Source organism: Heloderma suspectum, chromosome 2, assembly GCF_057233095.1.
Source record: "Heloderma suspectum isolate Gila_16-S chromosome 2, 16-S_ref, whole genome shotgun sequence".
Lineage (NCBI taxonomy): Eukaryota > Metazoa > Chordata > Lepidosauria > Squamata > Helodermatidae > Heloderma > Heloderma suspectum.
In genome coordinates, this window is record NC_139459.1 from 86,144,131 (window position 1) to 86,159,965 (window position 15,835).

Here is a 15,835-nt window from a genome sequence, read left to right on the forward strand (position 1 = left end):
TTATAAAAGTATATTCATATACCTTTTTATATACTAGATCACTGAAGACCTTTGGTTGAAATGTGTTTGATCATTTCTGGCACTGAATGATATGATTGAACAACTTTTACTCTCTTCTATTGCTTAATGACTGTATGTCTGTAGCCTGTATAAGGTAACACTGTAAGACTTTTTGGATATTATTTATCTTCACCAGTTTACTTACCCTAATTGTTTTATTGCTTCCTAAATTGTAGATCATTTTTGAGGATGCTTGTTCAAACATATTTCCATTTATATCCAGACCTTGTGTGATATGCTGGAGTCAACTAGAAGCCATGTTAGAACAGAACTAGCAACATTCCAAACAGTGAGCTGCTGATCCAGGCTGTCTTCTTAAAGAGGGAAGGTCTGTACAGGAAACTCTTGGACATGTAATTTGAGAGAAATATGCCTCCTTATATGACAGGCTGTCTCAGGCTCCAGAGTTCCGTAGATCCTGCTAGTACTTCTATGCAGACAGGAGGAGCCAGTAGGCTGTGGTGAGCTGGAGGGAGGCACAAACACCATCATAATCAGAGACTATACAGCTGTTGAGAAGAGCCCCCTCCATAGGCTTTCTTTGCCTGTGGGAATGCTGCTAATGCAGAGAACCTACATGTACAGAGCTGTACGTACGCAGGGCCACCCTTACCAATGTTGTTTGCAGTAGTGTCCGTGGAGAAGTATTTTTCTTCCAGGAGGTTTTGAGCTCTTCAGCTGGGATCCCATAGATTCACTATGTATACTTAAGATGCAACATGCTTTGGCGCTGTCTTGCTATTGCAACTGGAACATCAGCCTTCCTTTCTCTGTGTGGCCCTGTCTACCTGGTAGAAGGGTGGCTGTCTGCAGGCTATTTGTGGTCATGCTGTCATTGTTGAGTGGCCATGGACAGTGTAGAGTGTCTACCAGTGTTGCTATATTATCTCATTTGTATTGGTTTTCTTTTGCTTTCTCCTTTGCTGCTTGGACCACAGCTATATTATGTCGGCAAGCATTAGCAACTGCAGGCATAGTGGCAACACAGGATTGCCCTGCCCATGAAACAGAGAAAGGCAATACACTGAAGTAAAATATTTACTAGCAATTTAAGGTAGAACAGCTTTTCCCAACCTGGTGGCCCCGGATGTGTTGGAATACATTCCAGTCACCCCAGCCACCATTGCCAATGATGATTGGCCATGCAATCCCACATTCCCAAATTCATACCTTTCCTACTATTTATTCTGTTGGGATTCTTGCAGGGCTGTGTGTCCTGCATACTAAAAAAAAAAAAAAATTAAAATTCTGCCCCAAGATCAATTCTGTAACCTGCATACATTAGTTAAAATATGCAAAACAGAAAAAAATATACTACATTTGTTCTGCCATTTGACTACTCTGCATACTTGCTGACGTTCCTCATCATAGAGAGGAACAAGGAGTTAAGACAGGGCCTTGAAGCCCTAGCATCAACTCTGGAAGTTATTCAGCTGCAGCTCAATGATAGATTACATGCTTTGCTTGCAGAAGGTCCCAGGTTAAATCCCAGTCATCTCTAGGTAAGCCTGAGAAAGACCACTTCTGAAACACTAGAGGGCCACTGCTTGTCAGTGCAGACCCCAATAGCCCAACTAGGTATAAGGCAGCTTGCAATGTTCCTAGTCACCTCTCTGGCCTTAGAGATTTCAGTAGGCACTGCCAATACAGTGTCAGTATATATTTCAGCTGTTTCATTTTTAAAAAGTGAAAGCTAAAATTCTCAAGCAGTTGAATTTTGCACCTGGTACAACAGATGGAGTGTATTCTGCACTCCTACATAATATAATAAACACAACACAACCCTGGGCTTATGCAGGACACCTTTCCTGAGGACTAGGCTCCAAGTTACTTGTGCTTCACCTTTCTGCACTCTTGATCTGGGTCACTCAAATACTGTATAATAAGTGCTTCATCAGCCAATTAGGAAGGCCTAGGCAGCTGCTGGCCATGCTAATATTGGATAATAAGTACAGTTTGGGCTATGGCAGGTATACATGTGTGGAATACCATATTCCTAATGCAATTCCTTCACTATCTGTGGGAGTTCTTCTGATATAAAATGGTACTGAGCACAGAAGCTGAAGAACTTGACCAAGAAAGACAACCAGCCAGAAAAATTAGCTAAACAGATGTTTGTTTTTTTAAAAAAATCAAAATGTAGACAATGGGAAATATAATAGAAACATTTTTCGGTATATCAGTGGATGATAAAACAAAACTGCATTTTAAAAATGCATTAAATGATGTTCTGTATTCATAGGATTTAGTGCTAATATTTCTGGATGTATTGTTTGTATTCTAATGCTCTGCTTACATATAAAAGAAGACTGTACTGGTTCTCCATTTACTGCCATTGCAGAGTGAACTTCCATAATTGTGGCATCTGGTGGTAAAAGGAGCACACCTGTTACTAAGGCTTCTGCATGCAAGATGGGGAGGCAGATTTCTATAGCAACTCTCCCCTTTCACTTGCTTGTGTATATTTAAAGCTTTCATGGTAAGTATTCCTAAAGGAAGAAGTTGATGATGAATGTGTGCACATGTATGTATGCACACGTGTGTGTTTGGGGACTGGGGGTCTCCTTGTATTCCTTCTCTGTCAATGAAGCCAAATGGAAACATGGTGTCCTGTTTCCCTGTTGAGCCACCAGGAAAAATGGGGGATATCTGGAAGATTGCCCCCTAAATCAAAGTGGGCCTGACTTTGCAAAGTAATATAAATTTTAGGTGACCACTGAATTGTCTTTGAGACCCCAAAGGAGAAATTCTGCATCACCCCTATCATTCATACTCCCATCTGCAAAACACAATATAGGCCAATTCTGAAGACTGTCCAGGACTGAAGTCTAGGATTTTATCATAAACATGATTTAACATAAAATATATTTGAGTTAAGATTCCTTTAAAAATTGCTAAGGTAGGCAAGAAATAGACATTTATATCTCTCTCCTTCAACCTAGCTACTTACATCAAACTTTCAGAAGAAGAAATCATGGATTTTGACCACTATCATACAAACTGAAGTGGGAGTCTTTCGTACAAACTCCATTACTAGATTTATATTCCATCAATGTGTGCATAAGAAATGTTGATATTTAGCTTCCTCCCACCAAGAAACTATGGTGCAAACACTGATCATATTTATTATACAGAAACTACAAGTGGTTTTGAATTACGCTACATCACCATTTTATTTTGCAATGGAAACAGAAAAAACACTTGTAGCCATCTATTATGATTCCTGAGAAGTATATAAAAATAGCAAAACAGCGTAATTCAGCACTGCTTATTGAATTCAATTATTCAAAGCCTTATTCAATTCAATTATTATAGAATACACATTAATAATATTTACATTCCTAAAGAAATATGTAAAATATTAAGTTCAAGTCAAAGTGACTTATGCTTCAGAATTAAAAACAACAACTCATACCTCTGTAGCGTAACTTAGTCTCTTCCTATTCCTAAGTCTTCATGACAGGACATAGGGCTACAATTGTCGCTGGACTACATGGCTACAATTAAGACAACAAACCTCTAAGAGCTTTAAAAGAATACCAAGTACAAAGCCTTTCAAAAAATTCAGCAGAAGGCTGCAGAATGGATCTAGCATTGTTTATAGACAGGCAGTGCATAAGCTCATGCATTCCAGTAAGCTCCAGTCCTAGAATCTCCAGCTATTATGGGTGCTTCCATAAAAACAGCTACTCGTGATACCAGTCAAAAGACACAGTGCAGCTTACTCATCTTTTCTTCCTTAACTGAATTTCTGTAGTAAGAAAAAAGACGGAAGAAGCAGTGGCCAAACACAGGAGGCTTACAAATAGAAGACAATTATGTCTGGACCCCCCTATCCCTTGTAAAATTCCATGAATGAGGCAAGGTGATTGCACAATCAAAGCCTAATTAGGAAGCACCCTAAATCCAGAGGCTCTATTAGTGGTAAGGAATGGAAATCCAGAGGAACTGTATTTGCCAGCTAGCACTACAGAGATAAACAGTCCCAATAATGCAGGTTCTAAGGGCCATTCCAAATGCTAGACTATATATGCAGGGCACTGAGAAGCCTTTGTGGGTGCAATATTTGAAAGCCCTTATTTTATTCACCAGCTCAAGCACACCCAGCACCTCCCTGCCAGAGCAAACCAATTCCTGGGATGCGCAGTGGTTGTCTGGAGATGTGTGTGATTGGATAGATCTGCCCAGCACATTTTTTGAAAACGTCATGCTGGGGTGTCTTCCCATTAAAGGACATTTTAGCAGCCTACAAGTTGGGACTGTAACATATAGCACATCTAAAAGATACAGATTCTAGGATCTAATGCTGGCTCTTGAGTACAGGGCCTGATATGCGTAGGATTGAGCTTAAGTGCTGATGTTAGTTCATCTGTTTTTTCTTACTGTGAAACTGATTTACACTGCTGTCTTAAATATGTACACTCAGAAGTAAGTCAATGGGACTTACTCTCTAGTAAATGTGCAGAGGATACATAATACATCCTCTGCTTTAGGTATACAGACCAAGACCAAGGCAGTGGATGCAGTATGTTTCTATTGCAGGAAACAGACTGCAGAATCAAGCCTAGCTTTGAGAGTCCCAAGGGAAGTGGTGGTATCAATATCCCATAAAGAGCAAGTACAAAATAAAACGCTGAAGATCTCCTGACCTTACTGAAAGCAGGAAATGTTCTTACAGGAGGGCTCAGACCCCTGGCAAAGTCCATACCAGCCTATAGTCAAAAGATTAAAAGCAAAACTGAAGTCCAAAACACTTACTAGAACCTGACCATTTCAAAATGTTACTTTAGACGTGGAAATATTCTGAAAAGCAGCAAGGCAATTCCATAGCAAAGCTCTTTTCTCAATAGTTATGCTGGAGAGCATTTTAGTACTGTCACAGGTTGTTTTGAAAAGGTGAAAATTCTTGTTGTCTCCTGTGGTATATTGATGTTTGTAAAAGAATACAAGTCCACAGTGCACTTATTGTGCAATGTCATAGTAGGAGTTGCGCAGCCTTAACTCAACTGTAGAAAATGATGGCCGATCATCAACACTGGAAAAGAGAAACAAATGTTTTGGTACGCACGTAACTCTTTGCTTCCTTGTTATTGAAGGCCTCTTCAGCAATTTCCAGGCTGCCTTTTATCTCCCTTATACCAGCTTACTAAACAGTGATTTGGGATCCTGTTGTCATGTAACAGCTTCAATTACTGTGCATCAACCAACTCCTTATCACATAACCTAATAGTTCTCCCACAGCAATGGCAGCAACAGTGGCCAGGCAAAATACTATATAGCAGATTAAATATTTTGGAGGTGAGTCTTGACCACAAATGTAGATAAATGCCACAAAATGTGCTTTTGTTTAATGTAAAATGGGGGAAATCTCACTGACCAGCATTTTGTGGAGCTACAAGATGGGGCCACCAGAGGGCAATGCACAAATCCTGCCACTAGACCTCAGCAACAGAGTCCAAGCTGCCACCACTGTCCCCTCCTCACCACATGAAGTAGATAATGGATATGATAAGATGTCATATATAAAGGACGTTCTCAGTGGGATATAAAAAAGAGTCTACTTTGCACTTTTGGAGAGCACTTGTGGAGGTTAGGAGGCATGAGCCAGTTCTTGGGCCTCCCTTGAACTCCAGGAGTGGAACTGGAGGTGCATCCATAGTGTTCCCTTACATCAGGCAGCATCTTTCAGAGAAATATATAGACCTCAGCCTAAACATTTGAAGGGCCCTTGACCAAGGACTGTACTTCAGATTAGTCCATTCTAGGTATGCATGGAACAATCATGCAGTGGTCCACTGTCTACCTGGGGTTGTCTCCCATATCCTCAACTACTGTCACCAGGACTGCTGTGCTCCAGTTGGAACAAAAACTTAATTGCATTTCACTGGTACAGATTTGGTGAAGTGATAGGAAGAATACGAAGATTGCTGTTGCAATGATTTATGACACCCTTGTTACTGATGGAATGGTTCTATGCTTGTGTGCTGACATGGGAAGAGCATCACCGTGGGCTGGTTCAGATATAACCTTAAACCATAGTTTAGCACAAACAGAAAGAGCCTAGGAAGCCTCAGGTTTCCACTCTCTCCCTCCAGTGTGACTGTGAGGAAGAGTTCAGAAGCTTTTGCTTTTGTTTACAGCGTTGTCCAAATCTGGACAAACTGTGGTTAATCCTAATTAGTGGAAACAATTCATAACCCATGGTTTAAAACATGGGGGGGGGGGGAGAAACAAAAACGGAGTGGAGAGAGAAAACCTGAATCAAGACAACTAATGTTTTTCTCAGAAAAAACATGAATATGATTATACTCACTCATATGTCCAACACATTTTCATTAACTCATAGATCTCAGGTGGGCAGCCTGATGGACAATCCATTCGTTCTCCTCTTTCAATCATCTGAGCAACCTCCCCTCCTTTCATACCCTGCAATAGAGTGACAAATCTATTATAGACCAAGAAAAGTATCAGGATGATGGCTCTGGCTCCAACTGAAATAGGAACAATACAAGCCCAGGTCCCTGCTTACCTGGGGATTCCATTTGTGCTGTTGTACAGGTGCCAGGGTGGGGTGAAGAGAGCAGACTGGGTAATTGCTCTGGCTGCATGGCCAGCTGGCCCAAGAGGCTGCACAGCCATGCAGCATGCTAAGAGCTCCCCTAGGGACAATCAGCAATGATATTTGATTCCCAGGGGCAGAGCCCAGGGAAGCTGACCTAAGAGGGGAAGTTCCCTCACTAGTCTGATTCCAGAGCATTTAATAAGAGCTTCCATGTGGCTTCAGTCAGTACCAGTCCAGACATCCTGAACCTGCCCTCCTTAACTTTTAGACTGCTATGGACCACTTTTAGTCACCAATTAATGGAGTACCTGTGGGCATGACTAGCTGTTAGTCCTCACAGTTTTTGCCTTCCTTGTAGCAATAGGTTTGCATGGAACATTCCTTTACTGTTGTTTTCTGTCACAATTGTATAGTGTTGGGTGTTGTAGACATGAAATGGTCCAGATCCATTTCAGGGGGTAAGTGGGGTGGGGCATCCCACTCCCCGAGAGAAGAGGATTCTCAAAAGGGACCCTGGGGGTGGGACCACAAGGCTCCAGCTCAGCTTGGGGACTGCTGCACACCCAGAATGCAGGAGGGACCAATGCAACTGGTCCATCCCATGGTGGTAACTCCAAGATCCTTCCTCTCCATATGTTACCCCAGCATGCAGGCTGGGGTGGAGAATTGGCCAGCAGGTGGGCAGCCGGATGACCAGATCTATGCCCTATGCCATGCCAAAACTCTGTGAACTGTAACCAATCTTGACTACATGTGATTTATTGCCATCCGCTCCAACCCCTGTACCCAATATGTGCTGCTGGCACAATTTCTGGATTATTTTTCTCCCAAATAGATGCTGTAATGGGCAGTTTTAGATTTATCTTCATGCAGGATTTATCTTTTGCCAAACTAGATTGTTTCTAGTTCTATGCTCAAGAGCTAGGAAGGGAAGTTTAATGGTGAAAAACGAAATAAACCTACCTTATATGGCTTTTGCCCATAAGAAAAAGCCTCCCACATTAATACACCAAAACTCCAAACATCACTCTTGCTTGAAAACTTGAAGAAGTTCATGCATTCTGGAGCATACCACTTGACTGGCCATTTCCCATAATGTTCTGCCTACAGTGACCCCCCAAATGAAAGGAAACAAAATTAGTTGATATTATATTATCCACAATATACAACAATAGGAGAAGTGTTTGTATATATTTTGAGTTAATAAAGCCCAGCCTGTCCTGTCTCTGCATCTACAGAGAGGAGAGGAGAGAAGGACAGTCAACCACCACCAGATCCCACTTTCCCCAGTACAGGATCATGCAGTGAACCAATTATATCAGTTGGAGGCAAACTGCTGGAGTCACCTGAGGAAGCGTAGCACAGCTGGACCTGCTGGACCTTGTTTCCTGCTTTGCTCAGCTCCAAAAAGTTATGGCTAGTATGTTTTCTAAAACCATCAAACTCTTTCCAGAATGTGTATACCAAGAAAAAAAATGCTTTACAGTAGCATCTATGTTACCCTGATAATATTTTATGTTGAAGGGTGGCATATACATTTATTAAATAAAATAAACTACAACATGATCAGGTTTTTAGGCAAATATAGGTAATTCCAAGAACAGATATTCTGAGCTACTCTGTTTTCTCTGAATGAGTTTGTAGATGATAGCATGTCCTGGTGAAACATCAGAATACACAGTGACAACATGAGAAATTTCCATCAAGAGGAGTTCAAGTGTGAAATATTACCTTGTAATAATCATTAGAGCCAAGAGCTTTTGAAAGTCCAAAGTCACTGATTTTGGCATAATGTTGTGTAACCAGCAGCACATTTCTTGCTGCTAAATCTCTGTGCACAAAGTTGTTTTCTTCCAAATATTTCATCCCCATGGAAACTTGATGAACCAGCTCTATGATATTCTTTTCTGTGACATCTCTGGAAAAATATTAAAAAGAGCACACTTTAATTCCTCATTATTTCATTCCCCAGTTGTATTGTATTTTAACTGGGCTTTATTGTATTTTGTCTGTATTTTTATATGGACTGCAGGGGGTGGGGTGGGTTTAGGGCCTACACTTAAGAATAAATGTGTCCCACTTCCAATGGTTACCCAGTAGAGGACAGAAACCAATAATGTACCTGACAAATATCCCAACTTAATTTGCTTTGAGAGTTACACTATGGAATTTGCTACCACAAGATGTGGTATGGCCATCACCAATTTGGATGGTTTTAAAAGGGGATTTGACAAATTTATGGAGGATAAGGCTATCAATAGCTACTAGTCCTGATGGCTATATGCTACCTCCAGTATCAGAGGCATGTACACCAATTACTGGGGAATGTGACCGGGAGGGTGCTCTTGCACTCTTGTCCTACTTGTGGGTATCCAACACTCAGCTGGTTGGCCACTGTGTGAACAGAATGCTGGACTACATGGACCCCTGGTCTGAACTAGCATGGCTCTTATGTTCTTATGAGAGCACATCTCTTATGTACACTATTTGTATGTATGTATGTATGTATTTATTACATTTCTGTACTGCCCAATAGCCAAAGCTCTTTGTGTGGTTCACAATGAGTAAAACCATAAAATACAACATGTTTAAAGTTTTTGAACTGCATTATAAAATTTAAAAAACCCAAAATAAAACCTAGCAGCAATGCAAAGATTTAAAATATAGTAACAGATTTAAAACAACAGAAACTGATAGACTAACATGCCTGGGAAAATAAGGTCTTCCCTGAAAAGAGCACAATGTAGGCACCAGGCAAGCTTCTCTGGGAAGCTCATTCCATAACTGGGGTGCCACAACAGAAAAGGCCCTCTTCTTAGCAGCCATTCCCACTTCACTTCCTTTGATGGGGACTCCCTGAGACAGACCACTTAGGATGATCTTAGGGTCTGGGCAGATATATATGGGAGGAGACGGTCCTTCAGGACCTGCCCCAAACTGCTCAGGGCTTTGAATGTTAATACAAACACTCTGAATCGAGCTTGGAAATGGACTGGAAGCCAGTGCAGATGGAAAAGTACTGGCATAATATAATCATGTTGACCAGTCCCTGTTAACAATCTCACCCTTGTTAACAATATTGAAATCATAACAGTATGATCATGATGACCTGTCCCCATTAACAATCTATTTTGGACCAGCTGACATTTCAGGACCATTTTCAAGGCAGCCTCACGTATAACACTTTGCAGTAATCCAGGCGAGAGGTTACCACAGCATGGATAACTGCATCTAGGCCAGATAAGGATGTAGTTGGTATGTCAGCCTAAGTGGATAACAGGCGCTCCATGCCACTGTGTCTACCTTTGCCTCTAATGACAATGCTGGATCCAAGGGCACCCTCAAACTATGAACCTGATCCTTTAGGGTGAATGCAACCCGCTCCAGAACAGGTTGAACACCAATTAGCTGGGCCGACAAACCACCCACTAAGAGTAACTCCATCTTGTCTGGACTGAATCTCAGTTTATTGGCCCTCATCCAATCCATTACCATGCCCAAGCACTAATTCACAACAGCTTTTGCCTCACCTGGATTTGATGAAAAGGAGAAATAGAGCTGGGTGTCATCTGCATATTGATGACACCTCAGCCCACACCTCCTGATAACCTCCCTCAGCAGTTTCATGTAGATGTTGAACAACACAAAGGATAGAAAAGAGTCCTGTAGAACCACGTAAAATAGCTGCCAGGGCACAGGGCAATAATCACCCAGCACCACCTTCTGGAATCAGCCATCCAAATAGAAGTGGAACCACTGCAGTGCACTGCCTCCAACTCCCAACCCAGAAAATCTATCCAGAAGGATACCATGACTGATGGTATTGAAAGCTGCTGAGAGGTCCAAGAGAATCAACAGGGTTGCACTCTCCCTGCCCCTCCCTAAGCAAAGGTCATCCCACAGGGTGACCAAAGCAGCTTCCGTTCCAAAACCAAGTCTGAAGCCCAGTTGCAATGAACCTAGATAATCAGTTCCATTTAAGAGTACCTGAAGTTGACCTGCAACCACCTGCTCAAGCACCTTGCCCAGGAAGATGTGGGCTACTGGCCTATCATTGTTAATATTATCCAGGTTAGGCTTCTTCAGAAGTGGCCTTATTACTACTTCCTTTAAAGAAGCTGGCCCTACACGCTGACTCAAGGATCAATTTACAACCTCCTGGACCCAGCCATATATCCCCTCCTTATTTGATGTAATAAGCCAAGAAAGGCAAGGTTTGAGCACACAGGTGGTAAACTGGACTTGGCCAAGTTCCTTGTCCACATCCTCAGGCCTCAATAACTGAAACTCATCCAATAAAACTGGACCCAACGGTGCTCTGAACGCCTCTACCAATGGAACTGCATTAATCATGGTGTCCAATTCATGACGAATCTGAGTGATTTGATCTTCAAAATGCTGTGCAAATTTTTCACAGCATGCTACCAAGGGTTCCACCATGTCTCCCCCTGGCCCAGATTGTAGCAGGCCATGAACCACTTGGAAAAGCTCCACTGGACAACACTGAGAAAATGCAATGGTGGTGGAAAAGAACTCTCTTTTCACCACCATCACCCACCACAGTGTAGGCTCAATAGTCTATGGGCTTCTTCACATGGAGCTTTTATCCTGCTATTGAGATTGCTCACTCACAGAAGTTTGTGGGCCCTTTAGATGACGTTGCTAACCTCCAGGGCGTCTCCTGCACTAAATGACCTGTATTCCATTTTTAAACACATAGGAGATAATGAGGTATCAAATTGCCCTGCTTGTTTGAGTTCCTTCCATGAAAAAGGAAAAGCCGTAAGAAGAGGAGCAAGATCAATGAAACATATGGAAGACTCAAATAAGGGGGAGAAGGAGGAGAAAGGGAAGCATGTGTGAATATTGTGATCCTGCATTTAAAACAGAAGCAGAAAGCCCTGTTTTAACTGTGGGATTTTAGGCTGGTGCTCTGTGTTTTGTCAGACCTGGCACGGGTTTTCCTCCACCTGCATTCTGGCCATCTTCCTTCTTGCTTCATTGCCCTTGGCTCAAGTGTACACCAAAGAGCTGGCTGGGTTCTGCTCAGAGGGAGAGGGTGCTTGGATGCAATGATGTCAACTGACCAAGTCATCTCTGAATTCCACAGAGTGACCTGGGCTTTGACAGTGAGCTGGGCTTTGAATACTAGCAGGAAAATCCCACAGAGCCCTTTGGAATCCATTAGCCTCTGTGGGTGGACTATTTTAATAAGCCCCCCACCCTTGCAGATGGGAAAGGCCACTGCGAGTCTAAACCTCAATAGGAAGTGATCCAACCAGGACAATGGAATAGATGTTAATTCCCATACTTTCAAATCACCATCTTCCTGCCCAGTTAAGAAAATCAAAGCAAGCATATGTCCTCTTACATGTGCTGGGCTGATGACATATTGAGACAGCCCTATGCTTGTGATGGTGGCCATGAAGTCCTGAGCTGCCCTGGATCTAGCAGCCTCAACATGGAAGTTGAGATTTCCAGAACCATCATTCTAGGGGTCCTCAACACCAAATCCAAGACCACTTCTGTCAGCTCAGGCAAGAGACTGAATGGTAGTGGGGTGGGCAGTACACCAGCAGAATCCCTAATCTGTCCTGGATTCCCGAATCAAAAACATTCAAGATCAGCACTCAAATAGACAGGAAGCCTAGATGGGGAGATAGAATTCCTACAGCCCACAGCAACCCCCACATCCCAACCATCAAGTTGATGTCAGTGGTGCACAGAGTACCACTCTTGGGGGTTGGACTCGATGGCCTTGTAGGCCCCTTCCAACCGTACTATTCTATGATCTGTGATTCTATACCCAGGATGGCACAGCTGGGAGAGACTAATTCTTCCCAGTTCTCCCACCCAGTTCTCCATAATACATACCAGGTCAGCACTCTCATCCACAATTAAATCACGGATGAAGGAGACTTTGTTTTGGACTGACCTGGCATTCAGCCAACCTGGCATTCAGATACCATCAGATCTGAGGGCAAACTAATAAGGCAGCCAGGAACCATCTAGTTGGAGGAAGAACCAGAAGAGGTGATAGGTGTAAGGTGTCTAGCTCTTCATCTCCTCAGCTGGTCTTTTAATCCCCCAATGCCATACATCCCCCTGCCCATGAGGACACTAACAGGGGCACACACACACAGAGGTTATCCAATGAATTTCCCAGGCACATATTAAAATAACAGTAGAAAATAGAGAGCCATGGCTCTCAGCGCAACAGCTAACAAGGAGCAGGTGAATGTCTGCAATTTCTCCTCTGTTCTCTGAACTGTTGCCCTTTGCTGCTGCTGGAGTGTATTGAGCTGAACAGCTGTGAAGTGCCCACTTCTGCTGGTATCTGTGTCTTTCCTCAAGCAAGCAGACAAGGCACCCTAGGCAGAGGAAAAAAGCCTTTCTGCCAGCAATGTTTGAGTTGCCCGGGCTGCTCTCCCCAGTAATGCCACAGGCTCTAGAGAATTTACTGTCATATTGCTAAAATTTAGATTAACCTATCAGTCATTCCTACAGTCTAGCTCGGCAGATTTTCAAAGCGTGACACCGACAACTGAATAGACAGAGGTTCACACTGGGAAGTTATGATGATCCATGGAAGTTAGCACAAACAAAGGATTGCCCAAAGCAGGCAATGAGTGTATAATTGGCAGAAACCCACTGCCTATCATGGCTTTCTATTATATGTATTTACACGTCTAATAGGCATATGTGCACTTATGATACGTGACTTTTCTATGTGGCAGTGATTTCTGGGCAGGAAATTCTCCTGTGGACTAATAAAGCCAGCAAAATGGCAGTCAAGTTCAGTGGGCTCCAGATAAGCAGGGATGTTTATGAACTTAGGATGGGCAGTCAAGGTGCAAGAGAAAATGCCATCCCAAGCAGGCCTTAACAGAGTCAGGTCTGTTAGCAATATCAGTGCTTCCTTAATGGTTCAATAGCCAATGTTTTCAAACATAACATAAATCATGAATTTCTGGAGTCCATTTTAGTGATTAATGTAAGCACTGTGCAGACATTTGTAAAGTATGTAAGCTCTACACATAATGATGGGAAGTGGGCACAAATATGCAAGCTCTGCCACCCCACCACTCACCCTGGGCTGGGTCCCCATTTTTTTCGCCCTCTACATGACAAAGGTGACTGTAATGGAGAGACTACTCTATTCATGGAGGCTCTCTGTGTGATTTAGAACCCCCTACACGTGGAAATCAATGACGGCAGGGGAGTTAGTGCACTTCTGTGTGTTCCCCTTCTTATGTATAGAGCTTACACACTTTGCAAATGTGTGCATAAGGCTTTAGGTTCTATCTATTTTGTTTATTAATGTTCAAATATTCAATAAAGGATAATGTCATGGAGGCCCAGGTGACCTCAGTGGTCCAGAGCACCCATTACCAACTTTGGTTGGTGTGCCAACTATGTGTGCTCTTGGATAGGAATAGCTAGCCGCAGTGATACATGCACTGGTAAGTTTAAGATTAGATCACTCTAATGCACTCTATGTGGGGTTGCCTTTGTGCCTGGTTTGGAAGCTGCAGCTAGTACAGAATGCAGCAGCTAGGATGCTCAGTGGAGCACCTAGCTATACACATATTACATCTGTGTTAAAAGAACTATACTGGCTGCCTATTAGCTACTGAGCCATGTTCAAGGTTTTGTTGTTGCTATTCAAAGCCCTAAAAACTCGTGACCAGGATACATTGCAAACCATCTTCTCCTATATATGTCAGATCGACCCCTGAGGTCTTCTGAGGAGGCCTTGGTGGTTGTCCAATGACAAACAGCATGTCATCAAGTAACAGCATATAAGTAGGCCTTCTCATTAGTGGCACCCACCCTTTGGAATGCTCTCCAATGTGTGATCCGAGAAGGAGAAACTGTGGTGAACTTTAGATGCCTCTTGAAGATGCACCTATTCACTCAGGTTTTCTCTGACATGTAATTGCACTGTTATGTTTTACTGTTTCTGTAATATTTTAATGTATGTATTATTTTATATTGTTTTATATTATATTTTATGTATTTATGTAATCTGCTTAGAGACCTTATGACATCAAGTGGCATGTAAGTTGTTTAATTCATTAATTAGTTTACTTAATTAATTAAAATGAAGGCCAACTTACCTGTGTTGTATCAAATATTTATTCAAGGGGCCAAGTTCAGCCATTTCCATTACCAACATCCAGGACTCAGCTTCGCATATACCAATCATTCGGACAATATATGGGTTATCCAGTTGTTGCATTACATTTGCTTCCCTCAGAAGTTCATCTTTTATGGCTGGATCATTACTTTCATTCTTGAGAATTTTCACAGCTACTGTCTTCTTTCCCCTGCAAAGGAATTTCCAGGACACTTAATTATATACAGTGCTTTTAAGTATTCTTATCTCTTTGGCATGTGCTCTATCTATCCAGTATTCTACTTCTAACTGTGCCTATGTGCGACACCTCAGAAGAGAGGCAGGCTACATTGCTTAATTCATATGCTGCATCCAGCCTTGCAAAGCTCCCTAGAATAAGCTTTGCTGGGCCAGAAATAGCCCTCAGGCCTTGCATGACTAAAGGTACAATCCTATGCATGTTTAGACAGAAAAAAGTCCTACTACTCCCAGAATTCCCCAGGCAGCAGTTCTGGGAGTTGTAGGACTTTCTGTCTAAACATGCATAGGATTGCACCTTACACCTTTTATAAAACAGGGAAAGGTACAAGGGAAAGTTCTCTGTAAGTTACATAGACTACTACCAAGACACCAGATTAAAATCAAGAGAAGTGCTACATTTTCTTCCTCTCTTTTTGACAACCACAGATTCACTCTCCTTTAAGTGCAAAATGAATATCATTTCTATGCTCTGCAACAAGAATATTTGTCTAACAACATGGTAATGAAAAATAGACTAAATTACAAGTGATTAAATAACAAGAAACAAACTCAAACAAAACAAAAATGCTAATTCAAAAGATGGGACTACTAACAAGTTGTTTGGTTGCTACCTGAAACACATTTACTAGGGAATAAGCCCAAATGAACCCAGTGTGACTCACTTCTGAGTAAACATGCAGATGACTGCATGTTAAGACTACAATCCTATGCATATTTACAAGGAAAATTCAGGCTGAAATCTATACCCACTTACCTGAGAGTAAGCCTGACTGAATTGAATGAGACGTACTTCTGCCTAATACATATAGGACTTCACTGTCAGTGGTCTTACT

General features: G+C 42.2%; 1 protein-coding gene across 2 annotated transcripts in view; it reads right to left on the reverse strand.

Moving 5' to 3' along the window:
- Positions 1 to 2,161: 2,161 nt before the first annotated feature.
- SYK (spleen associated tyrosine kinase) overlaps positions 2,162 to 15,835 on the reverse strand; it is a 63,857-nt gene continuing 50,183 nt past the window's right edge. For both annotated transcript variants that reach the window (XM_084834039.1, XM_084834038.1), the window contains 5 exons: positions 14,743 to 14,952; positions 8,354 to 8,540; positions 7,586 to 7,726; positions 6,374 to 6,486; positions 2,162 to 5,095 (listed from right to left, as the gene is read on the reverse strand). In XM_084834039.1, the coding sequence (XP_084690165.1) occupies positions 5,023 to 5,095; positions 6,374 to 6,486; positions 7,586 to 7,726; positions 8,354 to 8,540; positions 14,743 to 14,952 (724 nt within the window). In that variant the 3' untranslated portion in view covers positions 2,162 to 5,022. The remainder of the gene's footprint in view (positions 5,096 to 6,373; positions 6,487 to 7,585; positions 7,727 to 8,353; positions 8,541 to 14,742; positions 14,953 to 15,835) is intronic.